Source organism: Mustela erminea, chromosome 1 (assembly GCF_009829155.1).
Source record: "Mustela erminea isolate mMusErm1 chromosome 1, mMusErm1.Pri, whole genome shotgun sequence".
Classification (NCBI taxonomy): Eukaryota; Metazoa; Chordata; class Mammalia; order Carnivora; family Mustelidae; genus Mustela; species Mustela erminea.
In genome coordinates, this window is record NC_045614.1 from 91,101,859 (window position 1) to 91,125,660 (window position 23,802).

General features: G+C 37.7%; 1 protein-coding gene across 4 annotated transcripts in view; it reads left to right on the forward strand.

Moving 5' to 3' along the window:
* TMEM108 (transmembrane protein 108) overlaps positions 1–23,802 on the forward strand; it is a 373,441-nt gene that overhangs the window by 196,884 nt on the left and 152,755 nt on the right. For 3 of the 4 annotated variants that reach the window (XM_032333290.1, XM_032333307.1, XM_032333311.1), the window contains one exon: positions 17,866–17,951. In XM_032333290.1, the coding sequence (XP_032189181.1) occupies positions 17,912–17,951 (40 nt within the window). In that variant the 5' untranslated portion in view covers positions 17,866–17,911. The remainder of the gene's footprint in view (positions 1–17,865; positions 17,952–23,802) is intronic. The other variant, XM_032333300.1, reaches the window with a different exon arrangement.

Below are 23,802 nucleotides of genomic sequence, written 5' to 3' on the forward strand. Positions count from 1 at the left end.
TATGTTAACTGCTGTAATTAAAATTTTAAAAATAGTCAAAATCATAAGAATATAAAATGTGACTTGCAAGGACCTGTTTGAATGTGATATAACTGCTACCATACAACACTAACAGTAAAATCCAGTCTCTGACCTCAGGAAACTAACACTTGGTGTGTGTGTGTGTGTGTGTGTGTGTGTCTATGTGTGTGTGAGTGTGTGTGTGTGTGTCAAAGAACAAACAGATAACACACAATTCTTTGACAGTCTATTATATAAATCATGTATGATCCAATACCTGGAAAGAAAAACTTGTCCTAATCATACCCTGAACTTTCCCATATTTGAACTTTTTAATGCTGTTTGCTATATATAGAAGAATAATAAAAACATTTATAGGACAACTAATTTCATTTATATCTCTTTAAAATTTACAACATACTTCCACATGTATTACCCAATTTGAATCATTTCCTTTGACGGAAAGGTGAAGGGTGAAGGGTGATGCTATTTTCTATTTTACAGGTAAGCAAACTAAGGCTTACAAAATTTAAGTAACTTGTAAGATCTACGAAGCAAACTGGGGCAAGATCCAGGATTTCCTAACTTTATACCCTAATTGTTTTCTATCACATCATTGCTTTTCATTCCTCTTGATATCCTATCAACCCTTTGAGGTTCGGCTAAGCTGCTGTCACTTCACTTGAAATTTTTCCAGTCATCCCACGTGGAGGAAATTCTTCCTATTCCTAACTCTTAAAGCACTGCATATTTCTGTTGCAGCTCCTAAGCTATATGCCTTTGCATTATCATTATTTCTGTATGTGTCCTTTTCCTCCCAGTTGGTTAGCTCCTTGAGTCCAAGGGGTATATTGTTACCACTTACTAGCAGTAGGCATGCAAGAAAAGTCAGTGAGTGAATGAATGAATATAATAAATGAATGAATTAATGTTCCAGGAGTCTCTGCCATGAAGCAGTGTTGTCATGACTTACTTAGCCAGGATATTTCCTCTTAGAGTTGCCAGTAAAGGGAAGAAATGAGCTCAGATGTAAGATGAGGCTGGGTTTTACACACACAGGCCTAGTGCCTAGCAAGCCATTATCATGCCTGTTTGGCTGTAATCTCTTTACCATGGTTTCTTTCATATCTCTTTTAGGCTATAAAATCTCTGCAGTTGTTAGATAAAAATGCCCCATCTTGTATCTTGTTATTTAAGAGTTCTTTTTTAATTTGGAGTGATGCAGGGACTTTTCTACCTTTCCCTTCATATTTTACAGACAGAAGTAGAATAGATCCTTTAGCTGTTAGTAAGCCTTTGGCCACACTGGTCTTCTTGTTATCTTCTCTTTGTTGTGTGTCCTCTCATCTCTTTGTCTCCCTTGACTACAGTCTATCTGATTGGAGCAGTGGGGGTATTTTTTTTTTTTTTTAAGGAGGTCATTCTTGTTGTCTTAATAGTCAGCCTATGGTAACATCATTGTAGGGCTATCGTAGTATGTGCTGCTTTTTTGAGTGGATAAAATGCTGACAGTTGTCATGAGTAGGGATTCCACAGAGCTTTTTTTTTTCCATGTAGCCTATGAGCTTAGGACTAATAGTATATTAGACTGGTGATCAAAATGGAAATTAATTAGCAAGATTATTACAAAACAAGCACAGTGTCACTTCCCAGAATATATAGTTTCAAATTATGATGGTAACCAGGTAGATTGGTATAGTCTTTTTATAAAATAATTTAGCAACATGTATTATAAATTTATGTATATATAAATACACACACACACACACACATGCACACACCCCTTGACTGACCTGGCAATTTCCTTCCAGGAGTCAAGTCAAAGGAAATGATTCAAAGTTAAAAATATGATGACAGTGTATCAGGTAGGGGATTGCACTCAGCCGTGTAAACAAAACCATTATAGCTGCTTAACAAAATAGACATTTATCTTTCTCATAACAAGAAGTGGGGAGACCCAATATTCAGGGCTCCTGAGGCAGCTTCATCTTAACATCAGTATCCTAAGCAGTGGCTTTCATCCTCATTGTCCCTTGTGGCTATAGGATGGTAAGTTTCTTTCATATTGTTCCAAATGGGAAGAGAAAAGGACAAGCAAGTCAGCTAAAACTTTTCTAGAAATCTCAGGTGAACTTCTGTTTCTCATTAATTAGAACTATCTCTTCTAGCTTCAGAGACTGTAAAATTAAGGTTTGGGTCATTATTAGAAGGTGCAGGAGAAACAGTGAAGTATGTCCCAAACTGAGAAGGTACTTTGAGACTGGAAAATGAAGTAAGCCACTCCATACAGTTTACATAGAGTTTTATTTAGGGTAACTTACTGACAGGGGAATTGGATGGAGGACAATCCACCACAACTGCATAGTTATTCTCCACAAAATCTGGACCTTAGAGTGACAGGACACACAAAAGGGCATTATAATGAGATTAAAGGTGTTGCTTGCACCTCAGAGAGCTTATATGCACCTAATTGACAGTTACCCTTTAATTTGATCTTGTGGCACAACCTGTGCATCAGAAAGGGAAAGGACTATATTATCTCTAACAGATTCATGGAAGGCCCAAACAAGCCTCTCCACTTTCCAGCCTTGGCAGTCATTTCTAAGGTATGTATATTAATCTCCATGGGGGTTAGAACACATAGCCCCGAGAGAGATCATTGAACTAACGTGAACAAAATGGAGAACAAAAGATAGAGGCAGTATTGTCAGCACTCCTATGGTCAGCTATATTGTCAGGTTAACCCAAATTGGGTTTTGTTAGTAAGGAATATTGGGAGAATGTCTATTGGTAAAACAACTAGTAATGTCTTCCACAGTAATCAAAGTACTGAAGATAACAAAAGTAAAATAATGGTGGCCCTATTGATGTCCCTTCACAGAGTAATAGATAAAATGACTTAATATGTGATGGAATATTATATAACCGTATTAATCACAGCAAGATTAGGAAAACAGAAGCTACTATAAATGTGAAGAATAAGAAACATTTTAATGCAGGGAATCAGAAGTTTATACAACTTGTGGAAGGCTGGAGGAGCAAAGTTCAGGAAAGCCACCATCTTAGTTTGGATTCTTCCTAAAGTAGAACTTGAGGCAAGCACTGAGGAGTAGATAGTTTATTGGGGAGCCAATCCCAGAGATCAGCAGTATGAAATAAGGCAAAGAGGAATGGCCAACAGGGTTGTGTTGTAGAGATGCATAATGCGAGCTTGATTCTCTCAGAACCTATGGAGAAACCTAAAGAATACCTTTCAGAATTGTCTGGCTGCAGGATGAAAGGTAGGAACATGTATCTACTGGCTCCCAAGAATTGCCCCCTGGAAATTAACTCCCGTACTTCTGAGCTTCACACACATTTGTAGCCCCAACTAACTCCCATGACATCTGCTATATCAGAGAAATGCTAGACCAGAAAATGGAAATGTGTATTTTGCATTTGAGGTGTCTTGCTGCTGCCATGAATTTGAAGCCTGTATGGAACTATGTAACCACAGCTGAAGTCAAAGGTGAAGCCAAGAGGGTAGAACCAGGGTGCAAAGGCATTTGCTACAGCAGATTTTAGGAATTTGAACATGAAGGAGACATAGGGGAATAGCCAATAAAAGCATTAGCTGCCTGCAGAACCTAAGTAAATAGGTGGATTTCTGGTGGGCACTGAGTAGCTGCTGACAAAACCTTCCATCTATTGTCTAGTGCTAACCCATAGCTGCTACTAGTGCATGATGGCTCCTCTTACCCTTCAAATGTCATGCTTGTGTTTCCAAATAGTGGGAATCTAATGAGAGTCTCATCTGATGATGAGGCCCTCTGAGAAATGTAGTTTTTACAGGTTTCATGCCCCTGATGTATAACAGAGTTCAGAAGGATTGGGATTGTCTTAAGTATCTACAAATTATATCTCGCTCAACAACAACTGATGAATTACATTGGAAGAGTTTATAAAAATATGTTGAACTTGTTTTAATTACTTCCTATTCACTCCATTGGTGAGGAAGGTATCCTACCCTAGGGTTTGGGGAAAGGCCAAACCCTCAACACTGGATGCACGTGATCAACAGCAATTGATTAGTCACATATTTGTAGCTGGGACCTGTATGTCACACAGGTCCACATGGGAGCTGCACTCAGGAACAACATGAACAGCCAGGAGTTCTGGGAAGCAGGTTTGTGGTATCAAGAAGATGTGGTGCCCCTGGTTGCTGGGGAGGATGTGGTTGGTTTATTTGAATAATTCCAGTTGCTTGTTAGCAACTAAAACACGTTACTCAGGGATAAAGAGGAACTATGCCTGATACCTTTGATAAGGAGAGTTGTTTAGCTAAGAAACCTTCTCCAGAATGTGAGGGCAGACCATTCAAGGCCTTCCTGATTTTACCAGAAGTCAAGGCAGCTTTTAATAGTATGCTGTAATTTTAGGCCTTATGCTGCGTAAACAAGTTTTCACTAGTTTGGGTACAGAAAAAGGGTATGTCTTTTTTTTTTCTTTTTAATTAACATTAAATGGCTCTCATTCAATCATTTCATTTTGCAAGGCAGACCTTTTCTTCCCAGGATTTCCTCTATTTTGTAGCAAGCCCAAGAACCTCAAGGCCCTACTCAGTTGCAAAGGTCAGTCCTTGAAATATCATCCCTTAAGAAAGGAAAACAAGAAAACAGGGCCTGGCACTTATGGAGCATTAGAAAATATTTGAGTGAATGAATGCAAGAGCAAGCTGAGCCAAGAAAGAAGTCTTAAGTTCTTCACTGCTTTTGTTTCTGCAGATACTTGATATCTTTGGCCATACAGTAGTCACTCTTCCACTAGCTTTTTTGTCTATGGGTTCAAAACCACTTTTTCCCTGGTGGTTGAGGAGTGTAGTGTCATCTCCCCAAATATGAAATTCAGTCCTCCCTGCTTCAATAATTGCTGCTAAATGATTGCTGCTAAAAATGACTTTAGGGAAAGTGGAAAGAATCTGGAACCCAGGAAGGGTTGTCCACCCAATCTCCACTTCTCTGAACCACTTCCCTGGTCAGAAATAATAATAAGTTTCTTGAATTACCCACTCACTATTGTTTTTCTATGCCCCACCTACATATACTCATTTTCTTCAGCCTCTATAACTGTGCCTACATTTAAGCCATTTAATTTAAAAATCTTTTCCCCAGCTATACTAGCACCATTCTAAGTGCTCAATAGCCACCTGTATTAGTGGCTACTGTGTTGGGTAATATAACTTACATAACTTTTTTTTTAATCATTCCAGGATATTCTGCTGGACATTGACACCTGTATCTATTTTGTAGGATCAGTTATGCATTTATGAATACTTACTATGTACCTGACCCTGTAAGCACTGAAGACATAAGGGTAGGTTCTAAGCACTGAGGACATGAGGGTAGACAAGACAAACAAAATTTCTACCTTCCCAGAACTTACATTTTAATTTGCATAGCCTACATACAAATGTCTATGTGTATCATTAGCTTGAGGAAGGACAGCACTGGAAATCAGATGGCTAATTGTTCTTAAAATTCTTGATTCATCCCCAGTCTGATTTCTTTGAGGTATAGCACAGTTTTCTTCAAACTTTAGAGCCCTGAATTTTATACTTCTGATTTGGGCTGATTCACAAGGCACAAATGGCTTATACATTTGACTCACCTGTAAGTATTGACTGTTATTGTTAAGTCTTTTAGATTCTGGGTGAGAGGTTTATTTGAAACTAGTTCTAGGATTTAATCATTCAAATCCATTCTGGCAGCTTGTGTTCATAATTTTAATTCAGTGAAAGGTCTAGTTCTTATTGATGTGTATAACCAAGCAGAGACTAGGAAATACACTGCAATTATTTTGTTGGTCTTTCTACTACAAAGCCCATGTATTAACACATGCCACCTCCCATGTAGGTTTTACTCATACATCATTAAGATTACTAGCTTAAAAAGTTGGAATAATGGAGGTGGGTGGTATTTTCAAATTAGTCATTAGAATTCAAACACGCTATGCTAATGTTCTCAACAAGAGCCACAAATGCCAGCCCCAACAATCTGTTTGAACTACTGAACTGTAAACATTTTCCTCACTGGTGAATGGACAAATATAGTATGTTACAGTTGAAAGAGACCTTGGAAATGGGTCTTTCCCTTGCAACTCCTTTTTCCCTCATTTATTGGTCCTTTGAAGTTGTAAATGATTTGAAGTAACAGTAACAGCTGAAGTAACTGTTGAAGAGCTAAACCCTGCCATAGCATAAAGGGACCAAAAATTCACTTCTGAAAAGCAAAGGTTCTCAAACTTTACCATGCACCATGGAGGGCTTATTGAAGCACAGATTGCTGGGCTCTTCCCCAGGAGTTTCTGAATCAGCAGTCTAGGATGGAGCCTGATAATTTCCATTTCTAACAACTTCCTGGGTGTTGCTGATGGTCTGAAGACTACATTTTTAGAATGACTGGTATAAACAAATATGACATTATTATGAAGTTAATGAAATAGTGAGAATGAGCCTACATAACTAGCCTTAGCAATCTGAGGATCCAGCTGCATGATCTCATCTATCCAGGTGTAAAACTTGGGTTTGGCACCATCCAGTGGCAGTTGTCTAATGCTCTATAAACATCAGCAGGGATGATTCTGGGTCCTGTAGCTGCCTGCGACTTTGTAAGGCAGTGACATTCCAGCTATCTTATGATTAGTATGCATTTATTTTGTTCTGATCTGGAAAGACTGAGCCTTGGGGACGCAACCTCTTGCTCTGCTTCCCAACTACTGCCTGCTATTTCCCTATCAGTCTTGTCCTTTCCTCCATATAGCCTTTTCTCCCCCAGAAAATGAGAACATTGGCCCAACCTCATTTGAGAAGCTAGAGTCCCATATTCAAATTGCATTGTTTAGGAACTTTAAGTAGCCGGGGTAGATCTTCTGTTATTCAGTGTACTTATTCTCAAACTCCTGCCTCACCGTCCTCACTCAGAACCATTATACATTTTTACCTTTGCTAGTCAAAATCCTTCTTAACCTTGCAAGTTTAGCTTATATTCTATCTCCTTCAAAAACTTTGTCCTGCTACTCTCCAGAAAATGTCATTTTTTTCCTTATTCGAAAGTGTAGGGCATGTTTCTTGTGCTTCTATGCTCCAGACTCTGTGGAGGTGTTATTTCATTCTCAGAACAACCTTGAAACATAGGTATGATGCCTGTTTTACTAATAGAATATCTGCTGCCCCTTCTTGAGTCTCAGTGTCTAAATTGTTGTTATTTTCTAGAATATAATGTAATAATTTGTCTGATATAGCTGGTAGGGGCAAAGCTGGCTATAGAGTGATTTTTGCCATGATATTTGTTCCCCCCACTAAACTGTAAGCTCTTTCGGGGCAAGGATCATGTCTCATTTGCTTTTATTCCCAGCTCCAGTCTCTACTACTAAAACAGTACTTACTGCTTTGCATGTAGTACTCATTATTTTCCAAAGAAATGGATCTCCAGTTTAATTGCTGCTTATCCTGTATCTTCTTGCTCTGTTTCTCTCTGTGTGATTGGTTATGCTCTCCACAGGAAGGAGGCCCTTTCAGTGTGGTCTCTCCTCCCTGCTCCTGCTCAGAATTTGTGGCATGACTCCTCACTGTTTCCCTTGTGAATGCAGTCTTCAGGAAAAGGAATATTCATCTACCTTGTGAACAAGTGATTAGACGGTAAGGGTGGTTTCAGCTTTATGCCAGTCTCTTAGTCTGCATGTGGCTTCCACACCCTCTTCACTTCACTGAACCTCATTTCATTCTCTCTCCCTTTTTAGTCATTATCTCCTTAATCTTCCTGACATCTCTTTGAAGCCAAGTAGCAAGACCAAGTGAGAGGTAAATCAGAGATAGATTGGGTAAAATATCACAAGAACTCATGTTGCATAAAACTTGAATTGCATGAGAGGCTGTAGATTTAAATATTTAAGAGGCACTGAATCAGTCATTTTCTCTTTTAAACATAACTTGCAAATGTGGTTTCATCAATCATCCCTCATCTCTCGTAAAATGCCAGTCTCAGGAATGCGGACAAGCAGGACTGGCCTCAGGGGCTCTAGTGCTCTTTTAGGCTTGGGTAAGGGTCCCTGGTTCTTGATTGACTGACTACACATTAGAATCCCCAGGAAGTCTGGTTTAATTGATCCAGCATATCTCTCCAGGATTCTAATGTACAGTCAGGATTAAGAAGTACTAGATTAGGCTCTTGACTTCTGGTGGTAGCTGATCAGAAGAGCCATCTTAGAAGCCTTTTACAATTGCTCCATCTAAGAACCTGTGGGATCTTAGATTCCTGAGGGAAAGACTTAGGAATCTATTTTAAAAATAGACTTTGACTATCAACTAGTTTTGGAAATACTAATTTTGGTAATTCTAGATATTTCTTCTAGCCCATCCAGTTATTAAAGTAAGTTATTAAAGTAAGGTCTAATTATCAACATAGTTAAATAAACTATTTAAGTCCCTCACAGATGAGATGAGATGTATTATTTTATTCAAGCTTCCTAGAGCAAGGCATAAAGTTAAGAATCATCAGAAATGCTTGGAATATTGTGACGTTACTGTGGACTGAACTTGCTCAAAATGATCTTACCTGTGACCTTAATCCACACTCTTCAGGGAATGGCTGTATCTGTTCTTCCCTTTCCTGGGAGTTATGGGTGACATAAGGGTGACCACCTGTTCGTACCACATAGGGAGTGACTTTGCACACTACAGACACTGAGCTGCAGGACATCTTTGAATTGAGAGAAGACAGCACCACCCTCCTCTGATGGCCTTGCCTACAGACTGAGGTAGAATCCATAGAAACTCAAATTTCTAGCTACATCTGCTTTCTATTGGCCCACCTCACTCTTGCCCACATAATTTTTCATCTCAGTTGAATTTTTATCCCAGCTGTACATTCAACAGACTGCCTATCCTATGGAATCACCTATCATAAACTACATATTTTGAAAGATTAAACCAAAACCACAATGTAAAACTTTCTTCATACTAGCTCAAAAATTACAGAAGCCTTTACATGGATTGAAGTAGGACGGGAGAAGCTAAGGACAAGGAATGAAGAAAAAGAAGCGTTTTGAGATTAAAATTAAGATTTAGGAAGGACTATGATATTATGACTAATTTCACCTACTGAATTGTGTTGCATGTCCAAAGCGTACATCATGATTTAAATGTTCTTTCTACATGTAAAACATTCTGATAAGAGTTTTGCCTATTTCATATGGCTTTCCCTCCATTTCCATTGTAAAAACTTAGCACATCTTTTAGGACAAATGCTTGCTTCCCAGAGGAAATACACATATTTTTAGGTCCCCAAATTCAATCTCTGAAGATATTTTTCAGGCATTGCAAAAGAAAAAAGAAAAATAAATGTGTTTGCTGTGGACAAGAAATAATGTTTTTCATAAGCAGTGTAGTCAAAATGATGAAACATCCTCCTTTAGTATTTGGCATTGCTACAATATCATTTAATTCCCTGACCTCACTGTACAGTCTTTAATACCAAAACCATAAAAGGGGAAGTGTGGTATGTATTCTTCACCTTACACAAGCACCTTTCTGTCTCCTCAAATGAAATAAATGGCCTTAATACACTGTAATGCTAGAAGAAAGAAGACTGTGTAATTCCAATACGCCTCAAGCTCCTGGTCCTATTTTTACCCCATTGCTGACTTCAGTGGCTGTAGACAGCAGAACATTCTCCCCCAGCAAAAGCAAATAAACTCCAGCTGGTCTTGAGGAACACTCAGGCAGTTACTTCTCAGTCCTCCAAGCAGAATTCACATTAATTGATGCCTTTTTGTAGGCTTTTCCTTAGTATAAGGTAAACAGCTTTTGTCTTTTTGTTTGGAATTCAGCATCTCATGGATCTGAAAGCCCCCAATATTTTATTTTTCAGAGAAGAAAATATGAAGGGGGAGAGAGGGAAGGAGAAAGGAGCACTACTGAAGTGCTTTTCATCCTTCAGAGTTTACTGAGTGACCCCCAGAGTTGCTGGAGGACTAGCCTAGGTGGAGGGTAAATCTGCACTGCTTCCTCCATCAGCAGGATTCTCTCCACAGACAGACATCATTCTCCTCCTCAGTTTGTAGAAAAGTTCTCATGCAGGTTCTGCACCATGAAAGCCTTTATTAATCAGAAATCACACTGTTCTATTTCTTTTGACTTGTAGTCTTGCCTCATGTGAATTAATTGCTAGTATTTTAAAATAGGGAGAGACATCTCAATCTATGGCTTCTCTCAAAAATTTAGGGAAAAAAATTTTGTGAGGATTTTCAGCTTAAGGAAAAAAAGACTTTTCCTGCTCACAGTTGGCTGGAGCCTAAAAATACCATTCCCTCATGCTTTCAAGTTCACCGTAGTCACCCCCATTTCCTATAAACTCCCAGAACTGAGACAAAATGACAGACTGTAATCAGGCTCACACTGTTGATCATAGGCTCAGAGAAAGTGAAATATTTCTTACTCAAAACTGAGAAAAATTAGAAAAAAGATTAGGAGGGCCACAAGTTTCAGGAAAATGATAACATCTTCTTTATGGAAGTAAAAGATATTCCTGTTTAATATGCAAATCATCTGTATCAAAAGAATTTTTCTAAAAACATATTATAACCCAAACCCAAACTTAGCCCTCTGGTCACATGCATCCATTTATGACTTATGATGTAAGTGAGCCAAGAAACAAACCTTCATATTTGCTTTCTTGAAGTAATCCAATGCTCATGATCCTTAGACCCTGGGGTGACTTGCTGAATATCAGTTCCTTTCATTTTCCTAGTTTTATCTCTCCTCACAAGACCAAAAGCAGCATGTCAATATACCATACACTTTGTAAAAAGGGAGAGACACAAGCAATGTACTAGATCACAGGATGATGCTTTACTTCATTTACTTTTCTCAGCAGTCTTCTGATTTGGGGGTCAGCCTCATTTACAGATGAGGAGCTGATGCTCAGAGAAGTTAAGTAACTTGATCAAGGTCACATAGCAAAGCTACTTGGTTACAGGCCTGTCTGATTTTTTCTTCTGCAGCATGGTGTGCCTGGCTCATTGAAATGCTTTCTCTGAATCACTACTTAACACAGGACTTTAGCTTTTATTGTGGGTTGATAAAGAGCAACTGTGCCAAGAATATTCTATTCATATTGTGTTAAACTGCCATTGAGGATGCTAATGTTTATCAAAAATTGTCTTATGATTTTATCTTAGAAGGTGGTGTCAAAAAAGGGCAGTATTTTTTTTTAAAGGGTAGTTTTTCTGAACAGAATACAAACTGTGCCTATATATGAAGCCAGAAAATAATAATAATACTTTCTTTTTTACCTTTATTTTTAGGAAACTCCAAGAGAAGTGTATTGTTCAATTATATTTTATGGTAAAATTTTTTTTTAAAGAGAGAGAGAGAGAGGGCACCAGCAGTGGCGAGGGGCAGAGGGAAAGAGACAAGCAGACTCCCCACTGAGCAGGGAGCCCTCAGTTCTCCATCCCAGAACTGGGAGATCCTGATCTGAGCTGAAGAAAGACCCTTAACCAACTGTGCCACCCAGGCACCCCGATAGTAAAATTAATCCCCCCTTTCTCCATATAATTTTGGATCTCCCTTTCTGATATTATTAATGTGCTTTGATATGTTAATAATCCTGTTATACAACTTGCATCTATTAGTAAGTCTTCATAGATCCTTTTTTAAGGAAGAGAAAGGTATAAATTAGGAATAATAAAATAGTTTGACTTTAGTCAAACTTATACGCATAAAAGTAAATTCTAAATTCTAAATTCAGTTTGCATAAGACACTAGATCTAACAAAACGGACTGTTTGTTTGATATTCCAAAGTCTTCGATTCATTTCTAGTTTAGGGAAAGCACAATTAAGAAGTGGTTGGTGAGCTGTGGCCTAATGTGTCATTATCCTGCCTTCTGCTATTAGATATTTGCTTTGAGCCCTTGTGTGCCAGGCACAGGGACAGCTGCTTTGCATGCATTGTCTAGTCTTCGCAGCAAGCATATCAGTTACTGTTCTTACCTGTTTACAAACAAGAAATCCACCAATCAGAGGAGTCTAGAAACTAGTTCAAGGTCTCACAGCTGATAGGCGTGATTTCGATAAAAGACAGAATTTTTAGTATCTGTGTCCTTGCCTATAAAATGGAGATGTATGATCCTGTCTGAACGTTTTTTGCAGGCCTGTAAGGTTAGTTGATACTGTCAACTCTCTATTCTTTTCCCCCGCTCATTTTCCCAAAAGTGTCATAAGGTATGGAGGCCATCAGTTTAATCAGCTCTTCCTGGGTCCTAAAGAGATGGAGAGCCATTTTTCGGTTTTGTGCCATCTCTATCAGTCACCTGAATTTTTGGTCATGTTCATTCTTTGCCTCACAAAATATTTTAAAGCTCATCTCAAATGCAGTTGGTTCTAATGATTATGGTGGTATTTGGGTAAAGTTTTCACAAATACTGAACTAGTGAATACTGAGCTGTTGCCCTCAGGGGAAATAGAAGGTTAGTTTCCTGTGAGCCTCAGATCATATTTTTTCCAACTGATCCATAAATAACCTTGGTTTATATGTTTTTGTTTATAGAAACAGAGTGTTTCTAGATACCTTATGTAATATATACTACTAATTCATTAGTTTTGAACTCACAGCCAACAGCACCATAACTCTTGCTTTCTTGCAGTTAGGAGCACTGAACAACGCTTTAGCACCATGCTTGGGGACCATTTCAAACAAAGATAGCAAGAAGAAAAGGCACAAAAATGCTAAAAGCATGGTACTAAATAGCCTATGGAAAGGACACTTGTTCACCATATGAGAGCTGAAACAAGAAGGGCAGAGGGAGGGGAAGATGTTAATGACAAAGCACTGCCTTGTTTGACCTCATCTGGGACCATATGTGTTGAGCAATTCAAATTTTCCCCACTCTGAGCATGTATGCAAATGACTGCTAATGCAGTGTGAGAATTGATTTGGGGGTTATAAGTGAATTTTAGGGTTATTAACTCTTTGCTTTTTATAAGCTGAACATTTCTTCTAGGTTTTTATTTGTATTTTTTTATTTGTACATTATTTGTATTTTCATTTATATTATAGTTTATACTTTGTAATTTTTTTTTAAGATTTTTTATTTATTTGACAGACAGAGATCAGCAGGCAGAGAAGCAGGCGAGCGGGGGGCAAGAGTCAGGCTCCCCACCAAGCGGAGAGCCTGATGCGGGGCTCAATCCCAGGACCCTGGGATCATGACCTGAGCCAAAGGCAGAGGCTTTAACCCACTGAGCCACCCAGGTGCCCCTACTTTGTAATTTTTTATGTAATAAAGTTTATATTTTTCTATTCCTTCAAACTTTTAGATTTAACAAAGCTTCTCTACTCTCAGTAGAAGAATTTGCCCTTTTTTCTAGTATTTGTATACTTTTTTTAACATATAAAGATCTGATCTTTTGGAATTTATACTGGTGTTTCTTATTTGGAGTTAGTACAGTTTTTCATTTTCCCATATAATCTTCTAGTATCTCAAAAAGTTCATCATTTTGCCTTTTAATTTAATATTCTGACTTCATTACATAAATTTCCATATATAATTTGGTCTATTCATTTGTTAATTTCAAATGGTTTTATAGTTTTTTATTATGTAGAAGCTATGTTTTAATGGCTGCTAGAGCTAGCAGTCCCTCTTCACCCTGTCCCTACTTTGTTGAATTTTTATGTTGTTGTTTTCCAGGATTTTCCTAGCTATTCCTTATTCTCTATGGGAACCTGTCATTTCAAGTCAACTTGCATATCACATAAGAGCTTTTCATTTGGCTCTTTCTTACTTCTTCCCTGCTGTGTGGATATTTCTAATTAAACATTTTAAGTGATCTGTGAAAGAGAAATTTCCCTTCCTGAATCAATGGAATAGATGTAAGTGTGTTCCATTTAAATCAGAGGGGAGAGAGGCAAGATTCTGATAGGCTCACCTTCTTTAAGGAGTGGTTCAGATTACTTGCACCTCGTTGTTTACTGTGGACTAATAATCAGTGAGGCCCCCACCTGTGCCACTGTATCTGCATGTTTGGACAAATATTTTCATCATCATCCTCTCTTACTTTTCTTTTCTTCCACCTCTTGGCTGTAAACTATACTTTCTTAGAATTTCATCCCAGAAATTTGTTGTCATTCGTGGTGGTCCTAAGTATTCCCTGAGGAACAAGATAAAATTAGTGTTTCCTACTATCTGGTTAAAAAATGGCTTTAGATGGAATCTCATTGTGCCTCTCTGTCTATCCAAAGCAGACCAACTGATCCAAGAGACTCAGGTGAGAAACCATCCTTAGAACTAAGTGAGTTTGGTTAGGTCGCAAAACGAATATAAAAAACTCAGTTATTTTCATATAGAGGCAGTTTGAAGATATAATGGAAGCAGAAATTCCATCACAATGGCAAATACGTGTGTGTGTGTGTGTGTGTATGTACACACGCCTGAGAATGAATTTGACAAAACTATAGAACTCAAGTAAAGGAAAGACAGTACAAAACTACAAAATCCATAAAAAGATCTAAATAAAGATTAAATTTGAATAAATATAAACTATATGGTGCTTATAGTTGGGATAGCTCTGTGCAATCCAGATATACCAGGTGTCCCAGATTTTTGTGCTCAGTTGTTTCTTTGATGTGTGAATAAAATGGCTCTATTGCATATGTACTGTCAAAAATCTAACGGTTTCTCAGAAACCTCTAAGCATTTCTAGAGATGCCTAAGGGGCTTATATTCCCCTTGATCAATATAAACAACTGTTTCTCTGCTCTCCTGTTACTTAATCATTTATTTATTCATTCATATGTTTACTCACCGTACAATTGAGTGCTTACTATGTCCTAAGTCCTCCACAGATGCCCACTAACCATTACTTAGGACTCCTGTGGCACCTTCCTGTTCCTGGTCACCCTTGTCTTGAGATGTAGTCTCTGTTCTATCATTGCCCAGCTGAGCACCACTAATACAAGACTATTTTGCATAAAATTTTTGCTGAGATTTTGAGGGTACTCATGGTTGGAAAGCATTGTGGGGGAGAATAGGTATAGTGTATAAGTAAAAACAGCATAAAATAAGCAATAAAAAATTTGATACATTTTAAAGTTTATGGGTCATCCTCTCTAAGGAATTTCTCATATTATCTTTTATTCTTAGGTCCCACCTACCTCTTTCTTTTGGAATTGCTCTTTTTCTGTCTCTCGCCATGTCTTGTATAATCTCTGCAGCCTCTGATTTCTGGACTGATTAACCTGTCTTTCCTAGCTTTTCAGAACTGAAGTTTTATTATAGAAAATTATAAAGAGAAAAATTTTAGAGAATTATAAAGAGAAAAAATTTATCTTTTTCTCTACCTCTTCCTCATCTAGATCACGCTTAGGGTGGTAGGTAGGGTTCTACATAGTCATTGAGCTATGGTGCATACACCCCAAAAAAGTGCTTCACACTCTCTGAAAAGAATTCTTCTGATCTTCAGAACTACAGCTTTTAAAACATTATCTTTCTCCTCACCACACTTGGTTTTGAAGAGATCAAGTCTTTAAAGCAAGTGGAAGATAATTGCAACTATAATACCAATGATATTTTTTCTGGAATTTAATAAAATGATAAAGTTAGTTTAGGGGAAAAATATACAGAGAACAAGATAAATCTTAAAAGAGTAGTAATGGAGAACTAACTTTACCAAGAGCTTAATTTAAACAACACATTGTTATAGTGGGAGAATGAGCAAACAGAGATGTAAAATGTAACACAAAGTCCAGAAACATATCTAAAGTAAATAAAAATATCATAAGAAAATACAGGCAACTGTTTATGTAATCCTGCACTAAGGAAGGCCTCTCTAACCATGACTGTGTGTGAGTGTGTTTGTTTCTGTTTCTCATTCTTATAAAAAGGGGGAGAAGCATGTTTTACAACATGGACAGGCCTAAGAAACATTATGCTGAATAAAAGAGCTAGATGCGAACTATACATTTTATATTATTTATGTGAAATATACAGAATGAGCAAATCTATAGTTGTTTAGTGGTTGCCAGGGACTGGGAGGAGGGGAGAAAGGAAATGACTGCTAATAAACATAGGAGTTTTGAGGTTTTGTTTTTCAGTTTTGTTTGTTTTTTGGTTTTTGTTTTTTGCTTTTTTAGAGTGATGAAAAATGGTCTGGAATTAGATACTGATGATGGTTACACAACTTGAATATACTAATGACCACTGAATAGTATACTTCAAAGGCTGGATTTTATAATGCATGAATTATATCTTAACAAAACCATTTGAAAGATAAATCAGTTTTACTTGAGGTATTATGAGAAAATAACCTAGCATGCCAGTAGAGAGTCATTAAAGTGTTAAGGAAAAGGATATTCAGTGACATTTGTTAAAGATGGTGAGGCAGGCTCTATTCAGGATAGGTATGGGGAACAATGCAATGGGATTTTATAGTGGGGGAGAGGGATTGGGCTCAACTCCAAATACGGCTTGGGCAGGTGGCCAGTTATAGCCAAGGATTGGGGGGGGAGGGCGGTCAATGGATAGAAAATTACTAAGAGGAAACATCAGGGGTAAATGGTTCTGGCTTAACTAATCTAATAAGATTCTTGCTAAAGACAGGCCAGGGTAATTACCACCTAGTGTCTGATGGACGATAAGGAACCTGATAAGATATTGAGAGTAGAGGGTTCTGGTCAAACTGATTAGCAATTTGCTAATCTAGTTCTTACTAAAAACTAAGCTTTATAAGGAAGTTCATGAATGGACTTAGGAGAAGGTTCAGGAACCTTAGTAAAGAATCTATGTCCAAAAAAAAAAAAGGAATCTTTGTCAAATGTGAACTAAAAATTTTAAAAAGACAAATAATTAATAAACTTATAAAATGCAAACTAAAGCAATGAGATGAAATATTTGCTATGTACTAGGAAAGATATGAAGAAATTATCAATTTCCAACATTGGGTAGATTGTAGTCTGATAGCCTCATATACTGGTACTGATGAAGGGTAGTTTGGCAGTATATTTCAAAAGCCTTAAATAGGGTCCTTGTAATTCCATTTCTAAGAATTAACCTTAAGGAAATACTGTGTGCCATTTAAAATAAAGTAGTAAAGTAATAGTAACACAAGAAGATTTTTCTGCTAGGAAGAAAAATTAGAATGTACAATAAAGAGGGCACCTGGTTGGCTCAGTAAGTAGAGTATATGACTCTTAATCTCAGGGTGGTGAGTTCAAGTCCCACATTGAGCATAGAGCCTACTTAAAAACAAAAAATATAATAGATAAAATGAGACAGACCAATCGAAATGCACATTGAAAGGCTGCAGAGATAGGTAATTTGTACTTTATTATATATTATCTCTATTTCTTTTAGCTGTATTTTCCAAATATTCTGATCTGGATTATCCTTTATAACCAGAAAATAATGGAAAAGTTATTTAACATGATACAGCTTCAAGTGTGGTTAACCTTTTTGGGCTATTTTGTTTGGTTGAACACCATAACGGAAATAAGATTAGGAATTTTTTTTGTTTCTCCTGTTTAAAAGCTAGAGAGTCAGGGAGTGTTAACTGGAAGTCCTCAAAATTTCCTAAGTCAGACTCTCACTATCTAGTTGCCCATGAGTTTCCTTTAGTATATGTATAGTTTTCAGGTTTTAACCAATTGATGAATGGTATTTATGTAACAGACTGTTGTAAATTAGAGATCAGTATATCCATTCCAAGGATTTTCCTTTTCAAAGCCAGGGATTTTAGGCTTTACAAACAGGATCATGTTGAGTGGTATTCTTTCTGATTGTTGAATTGAATTATGTTCACCAGATGTAACAATTTTCTTTTCCCAATTTCCTAGACAGAATCATGAATAAACTGGAGGACAAGCAGGACCAGATGATACCATGAAGAGAAGTTTACAGGCCCTCTATTGCCAACTATTAAGTAAGTTGATATCACTTTTCTTTTAGAATATAATCTATTAATTGTCCAGTGCCAGAAACTTAAACGTTTTCTGGAAGAAGACCAGGTTTTGCTCAATAGAAAATTTTCCCTCTGCTTCATCTAGATACTTAAAGTATCAAGCATTAAGTCATTTTATTGCTTTAGGCATCAGTTGTAATGTAGACTGTTATAATAATCCTAAATTGGCAGGTTAAGAGTAGTTAATTCAAGGATGAGTGTCAAAAGCATTATTGCTCCTGGTTTGTGGCAGAATAAAATGTTACAGTATGAGCTTCTGTAGCTTCCTTATGGAGAAAGAATGATAGATGGTGTTTTCTGGATTTTGTCACATAGAAGCCGTTACCATTCAGTGACTGTACAGCCTTTGGCTTGGAGTATTTTGCTTAATTATGTGTGTTCTTAAATAATGAGTGTAAAAATGTGATTTCTTTCGGTTTGATGGTAGAATGAAAAATATTTATGACTTCATGCATGTTGCTCATGTGTTTTGGGGGTTATGCCACAAATCTCCAGATGCCGCAGAGTGACTGTATAACCTTTGGGATTGCAATTGTTACTGAATGAACATCAAAACCAATACCAGTTGGTGGGTTTGATGTTCAGGTTGACTTACTTGGGACAACAGACATTGCCAACATCAAGTTAAACCAAAACCACTGAGTTGGAAAAATTTCAGGAAAAACTTAGAGTTCATTCTGCTTGTCTGGTTCTTGCTGAAGTATATAGAAGATCTATCGTTCCTAGACTGGATGGTTCCTTTTTAACTTTTGCCAAGAAAATAACATAAGAGATTGAGATTCAAATCATCAGTTCCCCCTTAAAATTTATTTGTTCAGATTATGTTGCACCCCCAGTGCAAAGCAGTTTATGTATAGTAGGCATTCTGGTTAAGTGTTTTAATTAGCTTATTTCTGCCACTGAATTCTAATCCCTGAAACAGATCATATCACCCTGTTTTCAGCCTGGTGAAATGTCACCACATTATATAGACTCTCTCATGTTCTTTTCTCCATGCATCCTATAAAACTGTGGGTTTGTTGCCCTTTTTTTTAATGGTAAACTTGTTTGTTAGGAAAAAGGTTTTATAGATTAAAGAAACAATGTCATCACTGAATAATTAAGTCTGCCTTGATGGGAGAGTGGATATTTGAAGGTTAAATCGGATTACACACACACACACACACACACACCCCACCACCCCACCCACCCCCCTACCCAAGAAGGGGAAGCAGGCTTTGCAGGAGGAAGAAACAGGAAATGAAATAGAGTTTAGTAGATTAGGAAAGCAGCAAAATGTTTGTTGAGTTCACCTATGCTGATTGTATGCCCCAAACTTTGTGTAATGTTACAAGTCTATAAGATTTGAAAGGCTTTGGTTAAGTATTCCATGAGTCAGAGATCAAGTCTTATGCTAATGAGGCCCATCCTCCCAAGTGGAGCCTGTGTGAAAACTGAAGGGGTTTTGCTCAAACATTAACTGGATGTCTATATAAATCACTGTCATAACAGTTTCATTGTTTGCAGCCTTGCCTGGAAAGCAAGCAGCCCAGCATAGGTATTCCAACTAGTTAGGAGGTAGGTGGTGGTGCCTCTTAAACCACCCTGGTTATTAGGTAGCTAGCTGGCTGTGGGAGTCCAGATTTGTAGAGCTGGGATGGTCAAGCACTGGGGCTGTAGGTCAATTAGTCTCACTTCAGGGAGTCTTTTTCACAATTTCCTAGAGATGAGGGGTCATTATGTATAGCACTTTTTTCTCAACAGGATTTGGTATTTAATAAAACCCAAGCTAACTTAAACTCTGGCACACATAGGCACTCAATAGCTGGTCTATGTCATTCCTCAGCCACTTACTAAGTTACACTTGGATTAAAGCTGTCCACAAACAATATGTTTGTTTATTTGTTTGTTTGTTTTTCCAGTGTCTGAAACAGACTTGAGAACTACAGGGTCAATATAAACTTACTATGTTACTTTATGTAACCCAGCGAATTGAAGCTCTTAATTTGAGGAAAAATCCTGGTAGAGTGTTCTGGTTATATTTTGTTGCATAATAAACAACCCCCAAATTTTGTAGCTTGAAGCAATAGCAATCACTTATATTGCTCAAGCACCTGCAATTTGGATAGGGGTTGGTAGAGACTCCACAGTGTCTGGGATCTGGGCTGGAGGCTGGACCAGCCTAGGGCCCACCTAACGTCTTTTTTCCCTGAGGCCTTTTCATGTGACAAAGTGGGGCTTCTTCACAGCATAGTGGCTTCAGAGTAGTCAGACTTCTTACATGACAGCTCATAGCTATAAGGCAGGGCAAAACCTACAAGGCTTGTTATGAATTAGGCTGGGAAACCCAAGAGCAATACTTCAGTCATACTGTATTGACCAAAGGAGTCACTAAGTCCATCTCTCATGGAGGGAAGAGTTATTGGACTCCAACTCTCAAAGGGAAGAACAGTAAGAATTTTTAGTCCTCTTTAGTCTACTATTGAATTTGTTTAGAAAAAAATGAAAAAGCAATTACTAATGAACATGAATGAGTTTGTGAGTTGTCTTTGTCATCAGAGTCTGCTCACACGAGTGCCAAATGAGTTCCCAGACATCTGCTTATCAGCCTCCCTATATCATCTCATTCATTCCAAAGGCAAATGCTTCAAGATGAAGAAGTGTTACTCAAGATGAGTAAGTTAAGAACTGGCTCATGGTGATCAGAAAGTGAGTGATGGAATTGGAATTCATACCCAGGTTTCTCTGACCTCTTTGTTCATGCCCTTTTTTTTTCCATCAGGCCTGGTGCCTCCACCACACACACAAAAGAGAAGTAGCTCTTCTGCTGTCCCTGTGGCTAGTTAGGGGTGGTTCTAACCCCTGATTGATAATGCTTGCATCGTATTAGTGATGTCAGATGGAGCTTAAAAAAAGAAAGAAAAGAAAAAAAGAAAGAAAATCCAGGCTATCTCTGGATTACTGCATCATAATCAATAGTCACTGGAGCTATTTGTGTCTGATAGGGGCCAAGGGATGCAGTCCTTGGTAGGCAGGGAAATTGAGGTCTTATTTTACTTTTGTAACATCTGACTGTGTCTAATTTGTTTTATTTCTTGGGCTCTATTTCACAGTACAGTCCTGAGTGTTTCATCCTGCCAGTTTTAGCCCTTTGGGAAAGTTTAACATATTTTATATGATACTTTGGAACACCTGAGAATTTGAGGATGAGGATGGTGATGAGAACCTTCACAGTTCTTTAAAAAAAACAAATACTGCATTCATTTTTCTTTTTTATGTCATAAGGTAGGTGTGAAGCTAGTGCTAAGAATACCTGGGTTTTTGAGCTGCAGACCTGCGTTCAAATTCTAGCCCACTTAATAGGTGGCTTATATTAAATAAATTACTTTACCTCCATGGACCTCATATGTAAAATGGGATATGACCACCCTCTATGTAAGATAGTGTTGCGTGAGATAACACAGCACATAAAAGACCTGCAATAAATGCCAGTTTTCTTATTAGGCCTTCTGTCTAGAAGAGAGGGATACAACCTAACCAGGAGCTCGGCTGTAACATTTACATGGAACTTTCTGGTTCACAAAACATTTTCATAGAATTTGATCCTCAGAATACCTCAGAATATCAAAACAAATGGGACATTAATTTTCATTAATCCCATTCTGTAGAGAAGGAGTTGACATAATCAAGACTGCTTTTCTCAAGCCATATCACTTTTTTTTAATTAAAAGAAGTAATAATGGAAAGTAAGAAGGATCATCACAAACCTTAAAGAACATGACACTATGGGGAGGCACTGAGTCCCGAGTTAGCCAATCTGATCTCTTCCTAGGTGCTATGTACCATGCTACTTTATTGTTAAGAAGACTAAAATAATTATGGGTTTATGTAAGTAAATTTTTATATACCGATATCTATTCAAACCAAAGTTATTTGGATACTCAGAATTAAGGAGTGATTTAGTTAGTTAAGTGTTGCTTTATACTCAGCCATTTATATTTCTGATATCATGCTCTGTATTATTGTTAATGCATCTTGCTTGCTGCTGCATACTCTGCATATAGTGGACTAACTTAAGTTGGGTCATGTATCTGTCTTCATGGATTGTTTCTCCTGATAAATGAGAAGAAATTTTTCCCTGAGAGTGAGGAGGGAGAGTTGATGTAAATCATAAATTCAGGTCAGTGTAGGTCCAAACCAGTATTGACTCCAAAAACTTAGGCTCTTCTAGATGTTCCAGGCAATCATAAACATATTGCATTATGAATGCACATGAAATGAAGGATCTTCATCTCCTCCACCGCCTTTCAAGGTGTCTTTCCTTGCCTTTTACACTGCTTGTTCATAACCTCCCCAGAGAGTAACAGTGTGGCAGCCATGATTAAGGGCTTAGATTCTGCATGGACTGCTTGGGTCCAAATCCTGGCTTACCACAAATTCTTTTCCAAATGATTTTCACCCCTCCTTACAAAGTATAGCAGTTGAGTGTGCCTTCACTGCCAATAGCTATTAGATTGTCTGTCCACAACCCCTTGCAAATCTGTCACTCTTAAGGCTACTAAAGACTTTGCTCTTGAGGAAATAAAAGATCATGTCCTATTTAGTAACAAAGAGCAATTTATCAGTCTGCTGTTTCTCTCATGCTCCCACCAGTGGCTATAATAATGGTAATGACACATTTGGTCTTCAGTCAGCATTATGGAAATGGAGGAATCCATTTCATCAGAACTGCTGTTCAGTATTTTAGGCTGGATTATTCTGATTGGCTTTCACCAGTGTTTCTCAAACCTGACTTTTGACTAAAATCACCTGGAAAACTTTTAACAAATTCCCTTTCTCAAACCCTACCCTATATCAATTAAATCAGAATCTTTAGGGGAAGGAGTGAGGAGTGTTGTGACTGGGCATTAGATGATTCTAATAAGCAGCCGGAGTTGAGAATCACTGGCTTAGATTAATAATTTTAAACTTAGTCATGCAACAGCATCACCTGAAGACTTGTTTAAACACAGATTGCTTGGCCCCACCCCCAGAGTTTCTGCTTCAGTAGATGTGGGGTAGGGTCAGTAATTTGCATTTCTAAATTTCCAGTGATACCAAAACTTTGGTCCTGGGACCACAGTTTGAAAATCACTGTCTTAGACTTACGAAAGGCTATCTTGGAGCAGGAAGAAGCTTTCAGCTTCTCTGTTATCACTTGAGCTGCATAGTGGTAAAATGGATCTTGGAACAAAACCAGAGTGAGTTAGGAAGGAAGAGCAAAAGAGATCTTAGGGAGGGAATGAGCAGAAGCACAGTGTCGTAAAATTAGAAAGTGTTAGAATTTGAGTTTTTGTGTTACTCTTTAGGATACACTGGAAGTTAGTTTTTACTCTGTTTAAGCAATAACAAAGGCACGAAGAGTGGACTAGCTAGGATTAGAAATAAAGCAAAGGGAAAACACAAGAGGGGCCCTTGGCTCTATTTACTACAGTGGGTCCATTTTGGAACTTGATTTTATAAGACTATTTCTTCCCTGCTTCATGCTGGATAATTCTTTTGCAAATCAAGAAAAAAAAATTGCAGATGTTCTCTAGGGAGAACTGGTTTCTTTGGTTCTGAAGGAAACATCATTCACACAGAAAAATTGAGGAAGTAACAATTTCAAATGTGACATTAACCCAGGAAGTTAGGCATACTGGGTCTTTAAAGGTGTCATGCTGACTTAATGTCTTTTATATTTCAAGTTGTGATTTTTAAATTTCTATAAGTCAACAAACTCTCTTATGCAGATTAAACAAACCTTAATAAGACCTTCTCATTGGAAGTAATTCTAGTGAAGGCTGAGAAATAA